Source organism: Myiozetetes cayanensis, unplaced genomic scaffold (genome assembly GCF_022539395.1).
Source record: "Myiozetetes cayanensis isolate MyiCay16 unplaced genomic scaffold, myiCay2020 scf9, whole genome shotgun sequence".
NCBI classification, from domain to species: domain Eukaryota; kingdom Metazoa; phylum Chordata; class Aves; order Passeriformes; family Tyrannidae; genus Myiozetetes; species Myiozetetes cayanensis.
This window is the reverse complement of record NW_026088185.1, coordinates 17,606,453-17,632,689: the sequence shown is the minus strand read 5'-3', so window position 1 is coordinate 17,632,689 and position 26,237 is coordinate 17,606,453. Positions and strand designations below refer to the sequence as shown.

At 36.9% G+C, this 26,237-nt stretch overlaps 1 protein-coding gene across 3 annotated transcripts in view; it reads left to right on the top strand.

The window, feature by feature from the left end:
- RAPGEF4 (Rap guanine nucleotide exchange factor 4) overlaps window positions 1-26,237 on the top strand; it is a 150,680-nt gene that overhangs the window by 12,355 nt on the left and 112,088 nt on the right. For all 3 annotated transcript variants that reach the window (XM_050340183.1, XM_050340182.1, XM_050340184.1), the window contains exons 3-4: window positions 842-930; window positions 9,068-9,214. In XM_050340183.1, coding sequence (XP_050196140.1) covers window positions 842-930; window positions 9,068-9,214 — 236 coding nt within the window. The remainder of the gene's footprint in view (window positions 1-841; window positions 931-9,067; window positions 9,215-26,237) is intronic.

Here is a 26,237-nt window from a genome sequence, read left to right as displayed (position 1 = left end):
TCATTGGACTTAAGCCTCATTCTTTCCATGTAAATGTATTATTGATCTCTTTTGTAGGTGCTTTGTGCTGTCAGGGGCAAAGGTGTGTCACCAAGGCATATCACTGAAAGTGTGTACTTTGCAGTCGCTCTGGATAGCACAAGCCAGGCTTGCAGAGCTGCGTATTGCTGCAGGGTGCTCTGTGCCTGCCCTGGCAGCCCATGTGCCAGGTGCATGTGGATGGCTGTGCCTGGGTCTGTGAAGCTGAGATGGAAATAAGTGTGATCCTGTGGTGGGAATCTGTACCAGAGAAATAGCTGATGAAAATCTGTGGTATTAGTAGAGTCTCAGATATACCTCAGGTAAATCTGGCTACAGCACTGGGGTTTGCTTACAGTAACAGGAATTTCAGTGCTCTGTAATCACACAGTTGGAATGCCTGGACATCAAAGTCCTGCAGTTACTGTTTTGCCAGAACTCTTACTGAAGTCAGTGGTAGCTGTGTCTGCGTTGGAAGATTATGAATTTCAAAGGGACATTGTTCAGAAAACCTTTTTGTTTTGTTTTGTTTGTTCTGTTGGTTTATTAACTAAGGGAACATTAAAAAGGAAGCAAACTGGGAGAAGAGTGAAAGCACTTCTACAGGCTTTCATTGTTTCCACAGTGTATTGACCAGTTTACTAAATATGTACTTTCCAGTGTCATTGGAAATATTATTCTAATAGTAAATAAGTAGTCTGATATGGCAAACTGTATAGTGCCAGCAGTGACTGCAGAGTTGCAGTAATATGTGGGAAAAATGTTTGTTAATGTTGTTAAACTAAAAGAGATAGCTCTTATTTACAAGATTTCATCTTTCCAGTATTCCGTCAGGGTGATATTGGGACGAATTGGTATGCTGTTCTGACAGGATCATTGGATGTGAAGGTTTCTGATACAAGCAACCACCAGGTAAAATAGATTTTTCATTGAAACCATCCAGTCAGTAGTACAAAGAAAGAATATGACTTACAGTGAGGTAGATAACAACATACATCGTACATATATTTTGTCATATCGAAAGCATGTTTCTCTGAGTGTCTTTTAGTCTCAGGTGTCCTTTGACTATGGAGGCAAATCATGCCATTGATTTCAAGAGAACTGAAATGTAATGCTCTGGAAAGGGGTCATTTGAAATTAAGCTAAATATCTAAGAGTTGTTAATTCATTCCCCAGAAATATTTGAATTCAGTTCTTGTTCAGAAAGTTCAAACCAAACCCACTCACAGTGCAGTCTGATAACAGCATAATGCAGGCTCCACTGCAAGAATGAGGAGGTATCTAATAGCAGAGTATTGGAACTGCTGCCATGTTAGACCAGAAGCCTGGAGGTTATACCTATTCAGTGTTAAGAAACAGAAGAACAAGTAGAATTCTTCCCAAATTCCAAGCGGTTTCTCAGTACCTTGGTGCTCCTGGATTTACAATATTTAGAGCGAATAAAAATCTACAAGGATGAGCTACTTCTCTGGGAGAGAGTCTGCCACCCATGTTGTCAAATGTCATGCTGACAAGTCAAACATTTCTTGCTGTGAGCTGTGTCTTCTGGGAAGGCATCATGTCCTATTCCCTGCTCCTGTGTTTGAGGTCTGTGACTGTCCCATCCTGTGGCTCAGCATGGAGTTATACCTGACATGGGATTTACTGTACCTTCACAGGAGTGGTATAGGTACCCAGGATCTGATGTATAACACTAACTATCTGTTTTTCCCACCTTGGCTGAATATGGCACATGTAGCAGGTGTATTCTTTGTGCGAAGTTTGGCTGATTGAGGAAGGTTTCTTGCCCATAGCAGAAATTTTTCCCTTTGTTGAGCATCACATCATCAGGGAAATCAGGTCAGAATGCAAGTCAAGGCAGTGTGCGAGCAGTGTGTGAAGTCTTTCTACTTCTTGCAGTACGATGATAGAAGAGGAACTTCTTTCATATAATTATTTTTAGCAATCTCTTCACTGTTCTAAGTAGAAATTGATTGCGAGTATAATTAGCCTAATTTGAGCAATTCTTGGCATGGCCTGGCTGTCATTGGTATAGTCACAATTTGGAACAGTACTGGGCTCTTACGAGACCCTCTTCTGTGCAGGTCTAAAGCAATCAGGAATATTTTCCGGTGTTTACCAAAAGATGGCACTGCACTATTGTTAAGGATCAATGCTCTTTACTGAATCATAGAGGAATACATCTGCACACTCTGAATCTGGGAGTTAAATTAAGAATCTGTTTGGAGTGTTGATTTGTTCTATTAGGTGGAGTATGGAACACTTCAGTTTTTTAATGAATAAAATGTAAATATTTCTTTCTGCTTGTTCAGGTTCACATCTTTTTCCCACCAGTATGAAACTATAGAACTACAGTTCGTGTAGTTCTAGTTCTAGAAATTACATTCTGCAATAATTTGTTAACCTCACATTTTCTTATCACAGAAGCAATGAACTAAATTCTTACCACTGGCTAGTTGCCATAGGACATAGCCTCACTGCCAAAAGGACACCAGCACATGCATTCACCATTCCTGTCTGGATAAGTTAGGTGTTTGAGGAGTCCTAAATACTATTTATGTCCAGTATTTTCTCTGATTTGCTTCAGCTTGGTTATTAGTCCATGTCCCTGCATTCTTGGTCTCATGCTCCTTCTCTTACCTGTAGCTCCTGGATGCCCATTCGAGTCTTGTCTGTACTTCATTGTTGGCATGGTGCTGGTCATTTAGCTTGATGTGCTTGCTAGCACCACCTGCCTGCTGTGCTCACTGCAAACCCAGATGGTGAAGGAAATACAGTGTTGTACTGCTGTCAGGGCAGCCCTGACAGACTTGGTTGCCAGCAATGTGCTCCCAACTGGGAATGGATGACCAGTGATTAGGATATAGGGTGCTTGTAACCTTCCCTGGAACACATTTTCCAATAACATCACCCAGGAGCCAAAGCTTCCTTTGTAAAGTCATAGCAACGACTAATTGCTCTGCTGTTACCATTATACCATAAATGGCACTCATGCTAATGAGAAATTTCCAGCAGAGCAGAAGAGACAGAAGTTTACCTGAGTTTACAAGTTTGTAGCCTCATGTGAAAGTACAGGATTGCACCATCTTTTCAGGAGAGAGCCTAACTTTGTAAATACAAAGTACAATATGTTTGAAATGTCTTTAGACATGATGACATATAATTCTTAAGATGAACAGGAGGTTGTATTAGGTGACTTCCTGAGTTTTCTTGCAGCTTGAATTATCCTATGATTATATCATGATACCCACAGTGTTGATGTAAATAGGGAAAATCAGGTCTCTTGCTTAAAATTTAAGTATGAGTCCCACTTTTACTAGGTTTTTATCTGTCTACCTGGGGAACTTCAATTTCATCAAGGCTGGGAATTAACAGCTACCATGTCCTAACTCATTATGCAGTCACCTTTGGTGTTTGGTAGCTTTCTCCCATAAGAAGTACAGTACATTTGGTGCCTACTAAGAATGCCTTAATGGCTTTTGTTCCTCCAGAATCATGTACTTACATGTCTTGCACTAGAAATTATATCCAAATACACTAATGGATCAGGACTTCAGTGTAGCTAGTGAGGTATTAATTGCCACACATCTTGCTGCTCATTTTATCTTACTCATATAGATGTCTGTGATTTCTCACAGAAAATATTAGTAGTACTGATTGGGATCAAGTTGAGAATTCATATAAACAGAAATATTCACTTTAGCTGTTATTTGATGTTATGATAACAGGAACCATTGCATCTACTGATTTAGTGTTTTGGTTAAGACACGTATTTAGAACCTCATAAAGCCTTGCTTTCATGCTGGTTTGGAAAAATCTTTTCTGCCTACTTGCAAAACTGCGTTTTGTCACAAGAGGGCAGTGTGATAACACATAATAAACCGAGTGCCGACAGCCTGAAATGGCAATTCCGAAAATTATGTTCGACTATTTGCCATGTACCTGTTTTAAAGAGTTTGACCAGACAAAATGTCTCTGTAACTGTTAGTTCTGTTCCACTGAAGTGGTAAAATATGCTAGTGCTGCTGGTAATTTCATTGGAATGCTACTGGAATGGATACAGAGATTTGATAGGATTACCCATCCAATACATCCTGAGTGGTGTCTGGTCTGCTTTTTGTGCAAACTGTTTAGGAATTTTCTCGGTATTCAACAACCAAGAAGAGACTGAAGAGGACTTTTTAAGGTAAAAATGTCCTACTGTGAATTGCAGAGGTAACTGTAATGAACTGTTTTGGTCTTGGCTTGTTTTGTAACAAACACCCTGATAAATATTGTATTTAAAAGTCACAGAAAGACATAGCTAAGTCACCTTCAAAATAAACAGAAAACGCGGCCTCTGTAGAATCTCTCAGAAAAATATCTTTACCCTCAGTTATGAACAGGTTCTGACTTTAATTTTTATTTGGTACCCAATGTTAGGACAGAGATATATAGTAATAAAAGTTCCTCATGGTTAGATGTTATCTTAAAAATACTGCGGACTGCCTTGTGTTTGTTTGATTTTTGAACTCTGTGTTGAAAATGGACAGAGTCAAAGGATAACTGTTGGCAATGTGTCAGAATAAGGCTGACACTTTATGACAAAACTTTATGACAAAACTTTATGACAAAACTTTATGACAAAAGCATCAGTGTTACATCATTGTCAGATTCTGCAGCATTGTGATTTACTGAATTACAATCAGTGCTTTTTACCCCAGATGACTCAGATTTGTATTCCTATCTGGTGAAATGTGAAGGAATGAAGAGAAGAAAGGCAAAGACCAAACAGCAGTTTGATCTGCAGTTTTGCTGTAGTTTGCCAGCTGAATCATAGTGTGTGCTGGGGCCAGCTTATCTTGCCTGTGTTTTGGTGGAGCTTTTTTAAGCTGATCGATTTTTAAAAGCAGACCACACTCAACACAGGGCATCGACTTAACAAACAATTAGCCTCTTTTAGAAAAGCTTTAAAGGAGGAAATGTGAGTGCTTGGATGGTACAGCAGTGTCAACTGTAAGAAGAGGCAGAAGGCTGGGGGTGAAAAAGTTAGTGGGGTTGCTGAGAAGAATGATTGTGAAGAAAGAGGTTTGTATGTCCACATAAGAGCTAGAAGAATTTCATGGCTGTTTGAAACCGAGGGCAAAGGAGGTATGTGATAAGATGAAGTGGCAACAGAGAAAGGGATTTAAACAGGACAATACTGCTTGCAGTACCTTGCAGTACTGCTTTCTGCATGTAAATGCCATTATGTATTGTGTAAATAGCCATTATGTATTTTGGAGATAACCTATGTGAAACTGCCACATAGGTTTGTACAACAGTTTGTAGTGTAGTGTAAATATGCCCAAGCTTGATTTAAAGTGTTTAGTTTCACCATGAGAACTACTCTACCCTTTGTAACAGAGATTAGCTGGACTAATAGCTGCAAAGCAGGGTGTATTGGCTCATGCTCAGCTCCACAGTGTTGTGGTTCTGCTAATTTTGGTTTTTAACTTAGCTTATTGAAAGTTAATACAGAAAAATCAATTCACTTCTCTCTGCCAGGTGACCTAGGAAAAAGTCCAAGTCATTGCAGGTAGTTTTTAGAAGATCAGATAGAAAAAAATGGGAATTATGAATGTGTTATTGCAGTACAGTTAATCTGAACTATGCATATTTTAATTAAGTACTAGAAGAAAAACTGATCACAGTGTTTCTAGAAGCATAATGCCTCCTTTGAGCATATCACTTTGTCTTGTGTAAAGAGGATGGCCTAAAATATGTTTACACAATACAGTTTTAGTGAGGGAAGGTATTTCTCTTATTGTTACAAGTAGTTTGATAAGGGATCCTATATGAATGACTGAATCACTCCAATAAAGATAACGAACAGAAAAAGCACTTCATAGATAGTTTACTTTCATGTATATCCTTGGTTTCTCATTATCAAGGGAAATTTTTGCTGAGGACAAACTGAACTGTGTCTAATAATAAACAAACTTCTCAAAATGCCACCTTTTGCAAAATCTCCAGTTAAACATGGAGATGGTATGGTGTCCTAGGGGACACAGGTGCAGGGGTGAGATAAAGGTGCAAGGTATGGGAAAATGATGAAATTTAAAATAAACTAGCTACATCAACTCCTTTATAAACTCAAAGTGTTGAATTAACTAAAATTTCAAAGAAATGTCCTTAATCCCTTTGAGCCTGGAACCTTGTAATTTTTTTCCCTATTGTCTTCATTTCTCTTGGAGACACCCTGATTTTATTTACACACAGTACAAAAATTCTGGTTGCCAGGTTGAAAAACAGAAGGTGTCACAAGTCAGGAAGGAGCATGGGGGGATGAGCCTTGTGATGGTGGGGGAGGGAATAAGGTAGAACCTTGTTTATGATTTTCATCCATTCCATAGAATCGTCTCATGAACTCAATAATGTTTTAGATTGATGGGGGGTGATGGGGAGGTTTAACAAATCTGTCACTGCATGTGTCTCACTTGGCACTAACAGTCAGTGAAACTGAACACACAAACAGCCTCTGAACGCTACCATTTTATAGTGTGTTCAGAGGACACCAATGGAAACAATCTCACCTTTCTTAAGTCTAATACTGCCTTTTAAATAGCTGTTTGAATGTTAGCTGGTTACCAGCAGCTAGAACCCCCTGCTGTTCTGGGATTGCAGAGGGGAACAGCAAACTGGGTTTTGAGCTGCCAGCAGTCCTCCTGAAGTCTACACTGAACAGCGGGAGATTCTTGAGTGTAAGGTTAACGGGTGTAATAGAAAGCACAGCTGATTCCCCAAGAGGCTGGAGGTGTATAAACAAGGGGCAGCGAGAAAATAGGGCTCTGAAATCTTGAAGAAGACATAAGGTCCTTCTCCCTGGCTACATGTGAAACTGCATCTCTGTGGAGAACAGTGATGGCTGGGGAAAAAACCTGAACGAACTTCATAGAAGCTTGGACTATCATTTAATGAATGTAGATAGACCATTCCAACCTCTTGACCTAACACCCCACAGTGTTAATGTATTTCTCCAGCTGAAGAGCTGCCTCATCAGAATCATAAACAGTCAAAAGAAGGTGAAGTGTTCCAAATGAGTTCTGGTTTTTTGGAAGGAACGGGGAGGGAGTGAGAAAAAAGTTGGAAAATGTAAACATTGTTTATGATCCACCTAATAGAAAAGTTTCTTTTATGCCAGGCTGTTTGGTTGTCCTGCCCTTAAGAGAGTTCTTTTATGTGAACTTTCTAAATAGAGTTGAGAAGAATGTACTGGACATTTGGAGATTTAATTTTGTGTGACCAGTAGGCACATTTTCTTTGTAGCTCCTTTGAGTGCAGTTGTGAATGTGGTAGCATGCATACAGTGGTTCAGCTCTGAAAGGTGAGCTTGTTAAGGCAGAACTTAAGTGTTTAACCTATATTATAGTCTGTTTTCAGAGACTTCTATTTATCTGCCTAGGTGCACTTTCCCAAATATTCTTTCTGTTAACAAAACCTGTTCTTATTTGCCTTCCTTGAAAATTTATTTCTGACAGTTGTTAAGTTCTTCGTAAATCTTTTCTAAGATGTAATTGATTTTGTTTTCCTGAACATATAATTTTATATGGTAACATCTGTGTAAGAGCAATTTGCTATGGTTCAGGGAACTGGACTGTTCTGGGCTTTTGTCTTTGTATTGCAATTATAAAGCTACTAACTTCATCTTAATAACATTTGCCTATTACAACTTATTAGATGCATGAAAGGAAAACAGTGCAATTTTAAACACAGTAAATGATGCTGAAATATGCTCATGTGTCTCTCTTGGATTATCAACCGAAAGGATAGCAAAAGTTTCTGCTTTGATTCTTTTTTAGGCATTGCATGAATCCTACATTTCAGAATTAAACTGAATTTTTCAGATTATATCAAGTAAAGTTAGCATGTGTTTTTATATATTTATGTGTATTTGTGTGCACATATGACTTCCTTTGTCAAGTACAGTTTTTATGATTTTAAATTTTTAATACTGTTGCTATTTTTTAAAATTACTTAACAGACAGACAATTAAGGGCCATCTTAGAAAACGACATTTGTAAGTGTTCAGCTTCAAGCCTGTGCTCAGGAGCATAGCAACTTGTAAGCCTAGATAAGAACATGGATCTAAAGATCTTGATTCAGCAAGTTCTTTAATTGCTAGTAGTCTTAATTTTTTGTGTGCAGTAGGTCATAATTTTTATTGGAACTATTACAGAAGAGTTCCTGGCCAAGGGAGATTCCTTTAGACATCTTTCAATCACATGAATGACATGTGCTCATATAGACTCTTTTGAAGTGGACTTTACTGCTTCTTTGGGACCCTTCTGAATACTTTATACATGGATATGACTGTTTCAGATTGTTTGGACTTTAATAGTTTCCTTAAAATTCCTGACTTATGTTAAAATAATAATTTTTTTAGGTCTGGTACTTAATTGGCAAATATGCATTAGCAACTAAGAAATTTACTGGCATTTTCAACAGAGAGGCCGAGAGTTGGTTAAACTGTACAACTGCATCGCTCACAGACCTTGTACAACAAAGAAATGAATTATAAATACAAGAGGATATTATAACTGAAGGTTATGTTTACTGAGAAAACATAACAGGCAAATTTTCTTTCTGATGAGGGTAGCCTATGTAGGACAGAAATTTATATTCCAAGACTGTGTTTGTGACTCTAGTTACCTTCTCATCACCTCTGAGATTTCTAAAGATCTCATCATCACAGCAGTGTTGAGATGTAGATGAGCAGAGGCCATGCTTTCTTCCAAATGGGAAGGTGACTCTTGTGTTCTCAGCTTTGCAGAGGGAAATGTCTGATTCAACTAATGGTTATAGAGAACAGAAATCCTGCTTGTTTCCACATTAATGCTTCCCCTGTTGTTAATCAGCGTATAGGGTTTTTTTGTTAGCACTTTAATTAACTTTCTTTTAGAGCAGATTGATGAAGAATCTTAAGGTAGTGCTGTTAGAAAAAGTGACACAAAGACTCTTAAAACATCACAGATTATTTGATATCTGTCCTTCTTTTTTTTTTTTTTTTTTTTTTTTTTTTGATTTAAAGGATGCTGTGACAATATGCACTCTGGGAATAGGAACTGCTTTTGGAGAGTCCATTCTGGATAACACTCCTCGCCATGCTACCATCGTTACCAGAGAATATAGTGAGCTCCTTCGAATTGAGCAGAAGGACTTTAAAGCACTTTGGGAGGTAAGTTCAGATTTATTTGCATTTAATGCACAAAAAAATTACTTAAAAGGTTAAGTGTTTGTAATGAAATAAAAGCACATTTATACCATGAGCAAAGTATAATTCTTTTAAATTAGTTTGGAAAAAAAGAAAAGTTTTTACTTCTCTTTAGTGTTTAATATTCTGCATGATTGCATATTCCTGTATTTCTTTCTTGTAGACCTCTTCTAATGAAATAACTTACATGAAATTTCTGGTAGAATTTATTTGTATACGGCAGGTGTTGCTTTCTTAGCCTTAAACTTGCTTTTATTGCCAACATTTATGAGGAGAGTCTATCCTTAATATACTCTGAAATTTTAAATTATTCTCCTTTACTCTTGTCTCATCACCAGCTGTAAGGGGTTTAGAATTTGCAGATGGATCAAGATCGCTTAAAAATTAACTTACTGATTACATGTGAATTCCCTTAAAACTTTCCTTTGTGGAGAGCATAGTGCTGAGGTTCATCATTCTATAATCTGCGTGTACTTTGGTATCCACTCAGAGAACACTTCATTAACATGTTACTGTGGAAAGTTACTGAACTTGAGTCTGTTTGCGGTTTTGTAAGCATTACATTTGGTTTGAGAAGTGTTCTGCTTCCTTTTGACCTGACCTACACTGTTGCCAGTTTGTACTGCCAGCTTGTTTTAAATGGTGACTGTACAAGTGTAGGTGTTGTGTAGAGCTGTCAGATGGTGTGACAGTGTCCTAAAGTTGCAGGTCTAGGGACACTAACTATATTTAAGAAATAGATGCTGGTTGTAACATTTCAGTTCAGCTTCTCTCCTGAGTGCAGACAGATGGATTTAATTTTTTTTGCTTTCTTTTCTTGAGAAAGAGCAGTATTATACTCCAAATAATTGTCCTAAAGCAGTACTCAAGTCAGAAAAAAACCAAATCCACAACTATCCTCACTGATAAAGAAAACAGCACTCCCATCACCTGTCTGCAGATATGTTACTGTGAGCATAATTAATGGTGCAGCATGACCAAGATGTGAAGGACCTCTGTGTGAATGAAACATGCTTGCCATTAATGCTCTGACAATGTTAGAAATCATTCTTTGAATTGCATGGTCATGATTTGTGCTGGGTTTTTTGGCAAGTTCTACAGCTAAAATAAAACGCTAGTAAGGTCTTGTAGCACATTTGAAGTATTTGACAGGGCAATATTTTTCTGCAGTTTATAATCTTTTTTCTCTACCTAAGCTGCATTATAGTTTAAGGCCTTGGCATTAAAAGGTTAAATATGCCAGTGGTCTCATCAGTTTTAACAGATGCAGCACTTACCAGTGGTCAGAAATTTGATAATGAAGATAGGGCATTACAAGATAATGATGGAGGAGACTAAATCCAATTGTAGGTTTCCCCTGTAGCGTTTTTGAAAACACTTTTAATTGGTATAAGCACAGTCATTTCTCATATGTATATGAATTTCCTGCTAAGCATTCAGAGGCTGTTGTTTTCCTATCAGGATTATTGGAGGAATGGAAGATAAGTTCCCTTCTTAACATTTTTGGAGTTGTTTTAAAACAAAAATGCCAACATTATTTGCTCTTTAATTATCAATACAGTGTTGTTTCTAGCTATTTTGGTGAGGGTTTTTATGATAGATTCTTTTGGGAAAGGTCATGTGTGTTGGAAGTATTGAGAGTGGTCATAGGAAGCTTTAGCACACATCTTGTATGTTGCAGCTGTTATGAAATTGTGCAGTATAACATGTCACAAATGCTGCAGGTGTCAGTCACAGACCACAGTTTGGGTTCGTGGTGCTTCTTTGCCTTTTGTGCCGTTTTGCAGTGAACTTTTGATATATTTTGGTGTGCTTTCTTTCAAGGACGCTATCCCTGTGCTCTCAGTAGAAAATTATGTCATGAAATACAGCTTTGCTGGTTAGTCTGAGGTAGAATTAAGTTGTTCATTTTTTCAAGGCAGTATTTGTTTCCTTAAAATCTACTAATCCCAGAGCCTGCATAAGCTGCAGCTAAGGTATGATAAACTGAAAATGTTTAAAATAGACAGAAAATTATTTAAGAAAATCCCCCAAAATATACTAGCAATAGCAGAAGTAGTATATTATTAATTTTATTGTTACCTGAAGAAAACTAAGTACTTTTCTAAAGAGAGACTTTTTTAATGTTATGGATACTGCTTTGTTCTCTCTGCCTTATCCTAAGATTTGTCTTTGCTGTGACAGTCCATGTGGGGAAATTGTTATTAGTACTATGACATGCCATTCAGATTTGTTTTAATTTGGTTTTAATGAAAACACACACAAAGTCAAGAATAGATGATAGATATTTAATACCAGTGGTACCACAAAAAAATGGGAAAAGGCAACAATGTCAGTGTCATTATAATCCAGATGTGCTAAAACCTTCATGCAAATTTCAGCTCTCCAGATAATGAAAATTCAATTCTTGAGAGAAGTAGTTTATCCAGAAAAAATACTGTTGAATAATTCCAAAACAATGTAATGTGGTATTATAAGAACAAACTATATAAATTGGGAGGTTGGAATTCTTAAAATGGTTACAGATTTTACATATGTAGGATTTTTATGATTACTAATAAAAAGGGAAAAATACATTTTATACATGATTTTTTTCATTTGTTTGTCTGTTTTCCCCAGGAAATTTACTTTTGTGGAAATTTACTTTTTTCACTCTTTTTAGGGAAAGAACTAATCAAAATTCTGTTGACCAGTTAAAGATTTTAAACCTATGGAACATGGAAAACTCAATACTGCAATTTTTAATATTCTTTCTTATTTTTAAATTGTGAATGTAATTTTGGAACATGAACCGGCATTTATTAATTCAGTATTGGCATTAATGTATTGGGAGCTAATCTGAAATTCTAGGGCTAAGAGCTATGAACTATCTTCCTTTATAGTGAAAAGTTTTTAGTACTGAAACCTACTGATGAAGTTCACATTTGCAACACATAGTTTTCTACCTGCAACTCTATGCAATTCTTTGAAAGACAAATATTTATTTATATTGTTTATGAAACTTTTAGTATATTCTGAAACTAGATTTTAAGAGAGAGAAAGATATAATACGTATCTATTTTAATTATTTCTAAGTTTAGAAAGAATTTTCAGAATCTCTGGAACTTCATAATGTGAATTTGCAGACTTTTTGAGTTTTGTTTAAATTGAAAAATAACTTATCCTGTATTAGCTGTATTGCTCTAAGAAATTATTGCATTGGCAGAATGAATCACAGATCAGATGTGGTTTATTGACATATTTAATATGCAATATACAGCAAAGTTACTTTCTTTAAGTACTATTGCAATTGAATTGATACCTGAAAAAGAGAGCTACTACTAAACAGACTTTTTTCTTCTTTTTAATCAGTATTCTTCTGTCAGTTTTGTAAATTTAAATACTCTTTGAGGAAAAGGTAGGGTATTCTTTATAAAAAATATAGTAAGGTGTCTTCTGTAATACACAGAGCCCCATATTCAATCAGCCCTTTAAGTACAGAAAGATTTCCTATGACCTTCAGTTCTAACAGTCAGGGAATGCTGGTTAAAGCAAATGATAGTGTCCTGAGAACAACAATTACCAGTTAAAAGGGCACAGTGTTGTCTCTGGTGGCCGTGTCTGTTGCAGTAGCATCCTGTTTGGGCACAGTGTTGAACCTCTGCGCTTACTCATCCTCGGAGACTTGTCTATCAGCAGCTGTTACAGCAGATTAGAGGTGGCGAAATCTCTGGTTGGATTCTCACACAGCTTAACACTGTCCCCGATGAAGAAGCTCTAGGAGGTTGTGGGAGTCATTGGGATGTGCCTTTGTGCACCAATTGTCCCTGGCTTTGGTCTCCGGGGAGCACTGACAAACACGAAAAAAGTTAACGGTTGCTGTAGACTTCCAAGGTACTCCGTGAATTTGTAGGAAAAGGCACTATTTGTGTTGATAAATACTTGCTTTCCTTCTTAAGCATGGATAAGTGTGATTGTGGTGCTAGCTACCTTGCCCAAAAATCTGTTCGAAAGCACAAAGGAAAATACATCCAAAAATAAACATGAAAGCAGAAGGCTACATGTGAGGAGCTCTGGTCATGCACATCCTGTTGGGCCACTGGCTTGCTCCGCCCCTAATAGCTGGCTTCTTTGAAACAGTAGGAGTGAAGTGAATTCATTTGAGCAGTGTGATCATTACAACATTCTCTGTAGTTCATCCTCAAGCTTTGTCCGTTCGTGCAGTTGCAAACTGCTTCAAACCCAGACAGGAAGGGAGTGAATCTGCTGAGAGGTGACTTATTTTTAGAGGTCTTTCCTACCACAGTGTATTACTCAGCCTTCCTTGGATAACACACAAATAACCAATTTCCTTTTGTGTGGAATAAGATTATGTTAGAAGTTACTGAACATGCCTTGAGAAACATTTCAACTTCAGTAAATGAAGAACAGCTCTTACTTCGGTATGCAGTAACTTTGGAGAGAGGGAGACTTGGCCCCTGTAAGGTCAGAATGAATATTTAAATTTTTTTTTAAAATTCATATTCAGCAACACTTACACATCTTGTAGTCTGATAACTGTAGTGTAACTTGCTTCTTGCTTTTGCCCTTCTAATGTTCATTCAGTAGCCCTCAGCAGACTTCACTGCTCTGTAATGATAGCTTTGGGAGAAGGAGCTTTCCTACCAACTTTGTTTTTTGAGCATTGTGAATGTTAGTTTTTAATGAGCTAGTTCAAAAACAGATCTGTCAGAACAGAAGAAATTTTACATGCCATTCTAATGGAATGGTGCGTAGGAAATAAATGTATGAAATGGCATGCTGCAGCATTGGTCACTGAGGTTTCTGAATAAGGCTTAAGTTCATCAGAATTGAGACCACAGCTCTCAATGCATTTGCATGGAAGTTTGTTGCTTTAAGGTGTATCTAATCACACCTTTTATATCAAGGTATAATATAATCCTATGCCTCATTTTATGTGCTGGGATTATGGCAGTAGGAATTACGAAGGCACTGTAAAAATACATTAATTAATATGAACATGTAAGGATTTTCATTTGGTCTATCCATTTGGCCATATTTTAAGTACATTGTTTATCAAAGGATGTTACTGTATCTTGTGGTGTTTTGGAGTGTAATGCAGTAGTAGCATTTCCTTTTCCTTGCCTTAGGCTGTTGGAAAATATATGTTGCATTGTTACTTGAGAATGTTCTTGGTTCTTTCTCTAAGAGACTCCTGAATACTTCAACATGTGTAAGGAGTATTAGAAATCTCATGAAAATGTCAGTACTTTCTAATACACCTTTTCACCAATGAGTATTCCATACTAGAAATTCTTTCCAGTTCATTTGAGTGAGAGATTAAATTTGAACTGAGAAATGAAATACCGAAAGGGGGGAATCAAAGAAAAAAAAATCAGATTCATGTCCAGCCCCTTAACCATCATCTTGATTTATGATATACCACTCTGCCCGTTTATTGCCCAGCAATCAATTGCTGAAGTCTCTGCTCTGATTTACTGATTTCCCATAGGCAAACAGATAAAGGTATGAAACTGTAGTTAATAAAATACAGAATATTTAGCTTTGCAGGATGGGTGATCATGTGATTTAAAATAGTGAAGTGCTTGGAGACCCACAAAAGTATAAAAAGGTGGTCATGGAACACTCAGCTCTCTTTACCTGCTTCACGTCACACTCTCCATTGACTGCTCAAATGATTCCATGATGATTTGTCTCTCTAATGGTGTTTTATTGTAAAAGTGATCAAATTGTGGTAGCCTGCATTTTCAGTGTAGCATGAAATACTGTGTTCACCAACCTCCCAAATAGCCACCTTGGAAGAATAAGGAAGAATTATTCCATGTTATGAGACACAGAATACAACACAGAAGGAAGACATGGAAGGACCCAAGTGTGTGGAATGTGTTGCTTTATGCTGTCTGCAAAGCTGATAACCAGTTCAGATTTGTATGCAAAGGAACAGAGCTAGTGTGAGAGACACTGAAAAATAAAGTGATGATAGGCAAGAAGGAGATTTTTTCCTGTAGGAACACATGGAAGGAGGAAGATTATAAAAAATGCCCCTGCCCAGCTTTAGAATATGACAGTAAACACCAGAACTGGCAAGATGTGAGCAAATCTTTGAAAACAGCTATCATCCCTCCTTCATACCTTCTGTGTTAATACTGGTAAAGCATGCAAGTGAGTAGCAGGGAAAGATTCTGGAACTGTTGTTATACCAAGAAGTCCCAGATAGCACTCTCAGTTTTGCTGGTGTGAATTGACCATGTTTCAAGTGAATACAACACAACTGCTTTGATCCACATGGAGCTAAATGGGGGCAGAGCCTGGCCTTTAGTGCTGCTGTTAGATTGGTTTTAACCATTTTTGTAATATGGATTTAGCTTTTTCTCGTTTTGCTTTGTCAAACATTTTTAATTTTAACAAGTGATGCTCTGTCTGGTAGAGGAGATTTTAAACAAGTATGAAACAGCATTTTATCCTCAGTAGCCAAACAAGCATCAGAACGAGCCATGTTTGTCAGCATAGCAACACAGTGACTGCTGCTTTCATGCAGATGTATTAGTCACTTCATAATTTAAGAACAGATGCAGATTTTGTGAACACTGTTTATGACAGTGTTACCTCCTGAAGTGACCTTCCTGTCCACTGGCAGTGGAGAAAATGATATAGGAACTAGATTTTGCACTTCAATAATGCAGCTTTTCTCTTGATGTGATAGGTACTGATGGAACAAGTGTTTTGATAGAGTCTTGCTGTGAAATGTTCTTTGCTAAGTAATGGCATCGTGACTGAAAAGTTCATAATCAATAATTATCCACTCTATTTCGGATAATTTGCTATGCCATTATGTATGATATTCAATATTGCCAATAAGGCAGAATTCTTGCAGAAGATCCAATTAGTTTTAGCTCTGTGAGTGTCCCTTTCTTTGTTGTTATCCTTGTTTTAAGGTGACAGACAGTGGCACTTCAGACACCCCTTAAGCAACTGAAAATACTGAGAAATAGCTAGCTGGGTAGAAAGGACTGATCCTTCCTCATGTCTCTCTTCAGCAGACTTTCCTGGGGCATGTTCTTGTGTGCCATCCCTACAATCGATTTGCATCTCAGTCTCCCAGTTTATTCTGAATTTCAACAGCATCATTGTGTGACTCTCACTGATCACCATGTGAGGTGGAATAAGGTTGTGTAGATGTGATTTCTCTTAAGCCATCTTACCATGTCACTGCTTTTAGGTGCAATTCTGAATCACTGTAATAATGGTCATCAGATTGAAGCCCCTGTTGAGTCCTGTTATACCAGATGAACTATGCAAAAAGATACTGTCATTCCTATTTACAACCCTTGTAAATGTTTATGTGTTTATTAGCACTTCAGAAGGTCTTAAATTATATTGCAGAAGGCTTGACTTATTTGAGGTTTCTTCTTTGATAAAAAGGAATAGAAACATCCAGAAAGCGTGTCAGTCTGCCCTGTTAAGTAATACCTTTATTGGTTTTCTCATACTTTATCATGGTTAGAGGTAAAGTTGAAAAATATGAATTTATCTGATTTTCAAGAAAGTAAATTATTTTGATTAATTTTAAAAATATTTAAATTACAGAAGAACATCTGACAAACTGAAATGAATACACTTAAAGTCTGCAGATGTTTTTCAGGCTGCAATTTTTCTTGAAAGCTTTACTGCCAAACTTGCACTTTCTATAACCAGCTTTTTTATTAGCAAAGAAAGTGCTTTTCGTCCTCAGCAGATTGTATTATTAAATGTGGTATCTCTAAACATGATGTGCTAAATGGCAAAAACATATATTGCAAAACACAACTGGGAGCCTATGAATATTATTTCAAGATACAAATTTCTGGTCTCTCATTAGTTCATTTTTATTAGGTAAAAATGTCTTTCATAGAAGAATCATAAGATTTGAAGCTTATAAACTAGATTCTGGCTTTTTTCCCCAACATACATTTTAACTATCAAATGTCTGTCTGATTCTCATCTGTCACAGAAAAAAGCATAACAGAATTATATCTTTGCAGATATGTATGTGTATATAATCTGTGATCTATCTAATCAGAATTATATCTTTGCACATATGTATGTGTATATGTTACTGCATTAATTTAGATTTGCCTTGTCAAACTTCTGTGTCATATTGCCTGGAGCTTTGGTTCTAGCTGAGTTTGTGGCTGGCAGTGTCCTTTCCCGCCTTAGAGTGGATACCAAAGTGATCAACTGCACAGGGCTTGGCTTACACTTCTCAGCTTCTGGATTTGACACAGATTTGTTCTTCACTGTGGGGCCATATGTGAATGAGGTTATTTCGGAGATTGACCCTTTCTGATCTTCTGTCCAGTGTTATCATCTCAGGCCTTCATTTCTTTTCAGATGAGTTGTGCTTTTTCTTCCTTGTGTAAGAGGTTAATCTATTATTACTGTTTGCCTCCAGGTTATTGAGAAAAATAGTAAGCCCTTAGAAGCTTCCTTTAACACTGAGTTTTTGTTGCTTTTCAGCAGTTGATGTGGTTGTGTGTGCTATAGAGTGCATACTTGCATTCTGCATTTGAATGGATGCTTTCTGTGCATACTGTATAATGGGTGAGGCAAATAATGTGATACCATTTCTTAGATCAATGGATATGTTTTAATATTGACATTTTAAAAATCCATTAGCTTAAAACTACCAACATTAAAAAAATTTAGAGATCTTTGACAATGAGATCTGTGACAGTAGAAGATCTTATGCAGATTGACACAAACTGAAAGCAAGGCTATTGTATCAGAATATATATTATTACTTTTCATTCTCACAGTTTTGTGTAGTTTATAAAATATTTTGTAAAAGTATTGTAAAAGTGTTTACTTTGAGGTAGCAAGAAAAATGAAACCTGCAAGTCCTGTTTAGTGGATTGTAAATTCTTCCTTCCTTATGGAAGCACTCACTTGAATGAGCATTCAGCAACTTAAAACTCTAAGCAAGCCAAACCTCAGACATTATCAATTTATTAGGTATATGGATTAATAAATGGGTTCAAAAAGAGAGTGCTCTTTGCTTGCCTTAGATAGTACGGTTCTGATAGATGTCTTTTCTTGGTCATAAGCAGAGCTGTAAAGTTCAGTGTTTGCCCTTTCCCTTGGTCTGGTTTCTCCTTTCTTTTCATCCATGGTGAAACACTACCATATCGAAGTCAGTGAGCATTGTGAGATTTCAACACAGATCGTTACTGATTGCTTTCTTCTCCTTGTATGATGTGCAGCACAGGCTGGTGGCAGCAGGTTTAAATTCTCTTTAATCTTTTCCATTCTGTAATAGCTTCTATCCACTGACGTAGCTGGTATGACGTGAGAGCAAGAGGCAGGAATCACTCAGATGATTTTGTGGTGGCTTAGTAGTTCAGGGGTGCTTAACAAAAGGGTCAGCCCAATCCGTGTACTGAGGTAAATTGTATCAAAGCCTTACAAACTGTAAGCATCCCAGAGGTACACTTAAAAAGGAAGATATAGAAAACTAAGAACTGAATATGGAATGTTTCTCCTGTAGCAGAAAATAAGAACTACAGGACTCATGCCCTCATCTTGTCATCTGTGCTGATTATGGCCAGTCCCAGATGTCAAGAAAAGAAAGAGATTTAAAAAACTGCGAATTGTCCATGTACTTGCTCTTGAATCAATTCTTCATTCAATCTGAGCAGTAAAACTCCAGCAGTTACAGTTCTCATGGTTAATGAGTATTGCTCTAATTCCATTAGTTCAGTTAGCTACAAAATTCCTAGAAATCTGTTCGCCAGCAATGTGAAACGGCCTGCGGGCCTTCAGAAAGTCTCAAGGGGATTTATGGAACAACCTGTTCATGGATAATTTTTTCATTTTGGTTGGTGGCTGTATATGTCACAAATACTTAAGAAGAGCACATCTTCTGAGGCATGTATTCCATGTACTTTTAAACTATGTAATGCATTGGATGTTCACAAAATTTGTGTTTTCATCTAGTGTTTCTGTTACAGGCTGTTGTTGAGGGCAGTGGTTTAGCAGAATATGTGAATTCATACCAACAGTCTGATGATGCTTAAGGCTCAATTTCTTTACCCTTCATCCTATGGCTGATAAGACCATTAGTGTGTATTTCCCCTGAACTCTGCTTAAAATACTCTCTCAGTTAAATCCCAAGTGAAGAAGTTAAAGCTGAAACTCAAAAATAAAAAGTTTGCACACTAGATATCTTCTGACTAAACTTCTGTTCATTTTAAATGACCCTGGTAAAATACTCTTCCTTCTTGATGCTGTACATAGCTCTAAGCCAGGCTTGCATAACATTTGTTTGAGGGTGATAATCAGCATTTAAAATTAAATCTTGCCATCCTGCATTTAGTACTTACTGATATAATTCAACTTGCTCACATTTTAACCTCTGATCATTTTCTGAGTAATTTCTATTTAATTTTGCATTCCACAGCTATCTTGACATTTGAAAAATATCTTTTCTGGCTACCAATGCAAACCATCAAACCATTTTCCTGTAATATTAACCAAAGTACACAAACAAACTCTATTCTGTTAATTCCCACAAAACCCTATCCACATTTTCCGGAGTAGAGGTTAGTGGAATCGGATACAATATAATAGTTTTGTTTTAGCATAATAAAAATATGCATTACAATATGATTTTTGTATGACCTAGTCTTTGAGAAACTGAGTCCTTCAAAGAAGTCATGCTGTTCTGAAAGGACTGAGTTAGTTATAAAGGAACTTGTTTGAGTAACTTAGGCTTTTATGCTTAATTCTCTCTGGGGATAATGTTGGAGACTCTCAGTACAATTAAGGAAAGATTAAAAGCTCAGTACAGACTTATTTTCTTTTTTCTTTCTTTCTGCCAATACCCTTCAAGTCTGTATCCTCTCTAGAAGCATGAAACATTTTTCAAATGCCTTTTTTCTTTCTGCCATCATTTCTCAGGCAGTTTTCTGGTATCTGTCTCTTCCACAGATTTATTAATATAGTTTCTCTTTCTACGTTTGTCACTTTTCTTCCTGCTATCATGTAATGGAAGCTTTGTTGATCTTTGGTTGTGAGTTCATTGTGTATTTTTCCTTAGGTCTGTCTGTGACATTTTGATCTTACTAGTTAACCAGGAATCACGAAGCAGTTCAGAAATAAATTCTTGCACTGTTGAATTGTGCCATCACTTAGAATTTCTTAGCACATTTGGTCTGCAGAGCTAAAGGAGTGAAATGTAGTAAAAGAGTAGACAATTAAGCAGATATGTCTGAGTACACTGATGGAGTAGGAGACTTGATTACTGTACCCATTTTACAAAATGTGTTACTGAAGAAGAGCTACACTTCAATCTGAGCATGTCCCAGCTGGGGCATTTACCTGTGCTGTTGCTGTGGTATGGAAAGATTGTACAGAAAGATTAAAACAGAAGTTCACATCAAAACTCTCATCTTTGCAGGTTTTTTCTGTCTGATGTGTTTACACATATCTGCCCTATAGAGGGTGTTGCTTCCATCTGATCTCATATACAAAAAGTACTTGATGTTACTTTATTCTAAGAGGCAGACTTTTCCTATTTTAACAACAGAAAATGTATTTTTCTCCCTTTAACCTTTCTGAAGAATTACTTGGTATTTGACTTTAGAAACTGATGTATGCTACCAATCAGGTCATAAGTATTGATACTTGAGTGGATCGTTGTCAACTTTGCACAACGAAACTATATAAAGGAGTGAGGCACAGGAAATAGTGGAAATGCTTCAAGCCCTATCCGTGGTAGAAATACATATTTTGCTACTGTAAGAATTCCCTGAGACATTGATTTTACATGGACGTCCATACTGTTAATCCAAGTATCATTACAAAATGGTAGGTGAATTACCTTTATTTGTATCCATTAAGTGGACAATGTCTTTAAATAAGAATTGAGTTAATCTGTATTGAATACAAAGTAATAAATGGATGTGATATCCCAAAGCAGACCATGAGGTATATTTTCCCTTCTTATTTAACAAAATAATTATTACTACTAGTATGAAGTTTCTGCTTTTTAATGTGGAAGTAAACAACCTGCAAAACATCCCAACCCTTGTGAAGCTCTTCTGTTGCAAGTAACTTCTGCAGGGAGATGGAGAGGTACTTTGTTTCTTCTACTCCCCTGTGGTATAACAATGGCAAAGCTCACTCTCTGTGGTAGTACATTAAAAAGAATATCAAATGTCTAGAAAAAACTAGATTCTTGACTGTGATTGACTATTTATTCTTCCTTGTCCCCAGCTGAAACAAAGCCTTAGCATGTTTCTTCTGTCTTCACCAATTAACATTTCTGATGATTTTGCCTTTTAAGTATATCTTTCCCGCTAAAACTCTTCAGTCTATTTACGCATATCTTCATTTTCTGATAATGCTGCTGCCACACGTACAAATGAAAATTGATATTCTAATATGCTTAAGAATACAGAAGGAAAGAGCAACTCTTACTTTGAAAGTGCTTAAAGTAATAATGAATGCTGTCATTGTATTAGATGTGCTCATTTTAAATGAACATTTTTGAATGGCTTGCTAGAATTTACTAGAAAAGATGCCCTTGTGACTGTCCCCAAAATCAATTTTCTCAGCATGATGAAAATAAGTAGAAACATATATGGAAGTTTTAATACTATAGAAAGAAAATCTCTTAATGTTACTGGTTTTGTTTTCCAACTGTGCTGCATTACTGGTCATGACTGTGCTGCTTTCTTCAGTGGGTCCTTTATCTCGGCAATTTTACTGCCACAGCAATGCTCATCTATTTACACTAGACATTACTCACAAACTGCTGCATAAGAGAAGTGGGGGTAAGATATTCTTATTTTGTTAGATGCTCTGCATGGTGAGAGAGCAAGAGCATGGATTAAGTGTTAAGATAGTAGCGTTCCAGTAAGTTGTGTTTACTCTCGTTTTAAGTGAAACCTGTCTGCTTACACTAATTTCACTGCAATAATGGACAGTAGAATTTGCTGTGCCTGTGGCCAAACACTTCACACATACTGTGTCTTCTATCCTTTGCTCTGACCAATACCTGCTATTTCAGGAAAGACTGTAGAAAATCCTTCAAACTCTTTATGGATTATAAAAATAGAGTCTAACAGTATACCATACTGTATAAATAAAAAAGTGTCATGCTCCTTCCTCATCAGTCTTCATGTGTAGGACTAGTTCTGTCCCTTCTTTTGGATCTAAAATGATGTCTTTATTTAAAGAGAGCTTTATTTCCATTTCTCTCATTCACTCTCTCCATCTCCCCTCTGAAGAGTCCATATTCTATGCTCTCTAAAGTTTTGTCTGCACATTTTAAATATCCATGTCAAATGGCTTGTGAATGGGTGCTTCTTTTGGAGAAGCATTCCACAGCCAAGTACATCACATGCTACTAACAAATTTATTCTGATTTCCCCTACAGAATTTGTTTTCAGAGTTCATTCTTTGGTTCTTTTGTGTACTGCTTTGATGTCCCTCGGATGATTTCTCTCTGTCCTCAGTATTTATACGCTTCACTTTTTGCACACTGTGACTATATCTATGTTTTGTCATAATTAAAAAATAGAATTACATGGCTTCTTAAATTACCTAAAATGCCATTGTGTGAGCTCTCTAGAACACAGAATTATAGGACCCTGCCTTTCATGTGCATCTGGAACATATCTAATCTGATGTTTATTGTCAGTTTTACCTGCCATAATTTGATAACTGCTGATAGAAGAGTGTTTTGCCATTGTATTACGGGAAACTGTCACTAGTTAAGCTTACGTAGATAACTATACAGAGTTAGAAATGATAGCAGATGGAGACATGCTGTATACTCCAGCTGTGTTCAGGATTATTGCTTCCTAGACTTTGCTCAGTCACTAGCTCTATGCAAGTGATATCTCCACTAAATTTTTCCAAATATGTTCTGTTTTTTGTTCATTTCTTAAGTCTTCTTCTTCTCCAGTGTTTTCATGTTATCAAATTGTTTATTTTCCCTCTGCAATTATGAATAAAAAAAAAATCAGAACCCATTCGTTTAGTACTTCCTTAAACACCACCTTTTTATGTGTTGCCATGTTTCATTATCTTCTGTTTACAGTCGTTTAACTAATTGTTAACTTTCATGACAGTGCTTCTAACCAAGACATTTTCAGGTTTTTAAAATTAACTATGAATATTAAATATTTTACTGATATCCAAGTATGTGGCAGCTACTACATTTCTTTCTTCCACTATGTCAGTGATTCAAAGAAAAAACCACAACCCACATAACCACATTTAAAGCCTCCCAACTTTGGTTAAATGAGTTGGGAAAATTGACTTTCAAATGACAGAAGGAAAAATGTATTAGAAAATAAGGTATTGGCAAGCATATATAATTTCAGTTCTTTTTCTCTGTTACTCATGTGTTTTCATTTCTCTCCTAAGTTATCTCTAATTTTCCCAGGACAGAATTCACCCAGCATAAACTGGTGCAACCTGCGTTCTGTTATTCTTCAACACATCTGTTAACATTTAAATTAAAGACAATTAAAGTTTTTATTGGCACTGCCTCACAATGACCTTTTAGCATGATCGTTGTTCTGCTACATTTGCCCCTCTATCAATTATGTACATAATGAAATAAATAAACCCCCAATTTCTGAATGACCTGCTGTCTCAGTCAACACTGTTGGCTACTCTGTATTCAGATAAAGTATTTATTTCCACATGTTGCAGATATGTTCTGATGTTTGTGGAATGTCTCTTTGTGCCCATATTGCAAGAAAGCGTGAGGAGAAGGGAGTGACCCCAAATTAACTTTCAACTTTACCTTTTTGCTTCACGTCACATTTTGTTTTCCAGTCAAAAATTGGCTGGCTAACTGCTTAGTAGCATCTAATCAAGTTCAGGAAGATAAAGCAGAAATATAGTAATTACACACTGTATTCTGCAGAAACTGCAACATTCAAAGCACACACGTTTGATTTCAATGACTAGTAGAAATTATTTCCAGTCTCCTTCTGTGCAGAATTTCTGTAAGTATTCAAGTGAAAGTAAACTAAGCAACTTCATTCTGTCTTCAGAATAAAATTGCTCATAAGAAGTTTGATAATTAATGTTATGCTTCTCCTTCAGACATGGCTGAAACAAATAACTCTTGTTTCTGTGCCCACTCAACAACCCTGATGCTTGTTGGCCTCCTGTCTGTTACTCATTTATGTTCTCTCGGTGTCTGATTTTGAAAATGCAGTGATGTTAAACAACCATAGCTCATTTTTCAATAATATTTTAGTACCGGGTCCATCTCCTCTTTGAGCTCTGGAGTTCTTCCTAGTGCTTGATTGCCTTTACCTTTTGCATCACACTTTTTTGAGAAAACTGTCTTCTGCAGGTCCTGCTGATTGACATTAGAGGGGGTGCCAGAAACCTGAAACTTACAGAATCTTTCTTGTATTAGAAAAATGAAAGAAAAATACACCAAGTATCATAGGTACCCATTTTTTTCAATTTTTCCTACCTGTATCCTTCTAATATTTGACATTTTAAATGAATCAATTACTTGCATAAATAAGCATTCTAATATCTTATCTGTGGTTTTAAGAACCTGCATTTTTTACCTACATGTATGTTTTTGCTTGAAATTAAAGTGGACTTGGAATCAAGTTAGCAATACGTTTAAAAGTCTGCCTTGTATAATTTTTTACTAAACAACACTCTCTTCACAAAACACTGGTTTTTTTCATTGTCTTCCCTTTTAGTGACGTTTTAATGTATTTTTTTAATAGAGGAATCATGTTTAATTAAAAGTTACTTGCATGTTTTCAATTATAGATGGTAATTTGCTTGACTGTACACTCTCAATTGCCTTGAGTAATTTCCTGTAGAAATACATACAGTCCATTTGCATGTTTCAAGTGTTAGTGTGTTGTTTGCATAGCTCGTGTGTAACACTTGAGGAAACCACTGGGGCTTAGGAAGGACAGATGATGCTTTTTGGTGGCAGTGACACGATGGCTATTCTGTCTTCTCCTTGCTGGATAGGTATGTGTCATGTGAAAGGTGGGGGGGTTACCCTACCCTTAGTGTGGGGAGATTTTCTCGACCCTTATTGATTTGTCTGTCAGTGCCCCAGGAAAGCTGAGACCCTTATGCCCAACCAGTCTGTCCACATCCCATAAGGAAACCCTTCACTGAACAGATTTACTGGATTGAGGATGATTCGACTGCACTTTTCAGTGGGGATAAGCCAACAGTGTGGAGACCCCTCAGTGGATGTTCCCAATGTAGTGTCCACTGCTGGCAACTGCTAACAGACTCACTCTAGCAGTTTATGGAATAACACTCTTTATTAATACAAATTATGACAGGTTAATAAGATTGGAGGGTTGTCCATGATAGTGTCTGACTGCAAAAATGTGTTTAAAGCAATCTACTGTAATATAAAGCAAGCACACTCTAATCCTAAAAGCAGCATTTAACACACGTAAAGTATAATTCTTAGCCAAAGGTGTCCCTATAGGGGGGAAAGACAGGTTCAGCCCATCAGCTGATCCCAGCAGTTTTAGTGGAGTCTTCCTCAGTTTCCCCCCTATTCTCAACTGACTTCTATACTATCTCTTTAGTTTAGGTGGAGCTTGAGTGACATTGGTCATAAGTACTTTTATCTCTGATTGATGTAAAATTCTCTCACACTGCTTTGCCTGCTCATTGAGGGTGGTCATATCTTGGCATCTGAGGAGAGGGATTTTGACATAGTTGTTGGCTCAGCTGCAGGACACCTTCATCTATCTTGCTTGGGTAACAGGTGCTACACAGTTTTATGAACTACAAAATACCACCATGGTCCTCTCCCTGCAGGGACTTTTATAGAGGGAGCCTTCAGTGTCTCCCCTCCACTCTCCATCTCCTGTAGCAGATGCTTTTCTCTGTGTAGGGAATCTTTGTCAAGCATGTTGACTGTGTTCCATGCAGAGAGATGCAGCTGCATTTTACCCTATAGTTCTTAGTCTCCTCTAATTTT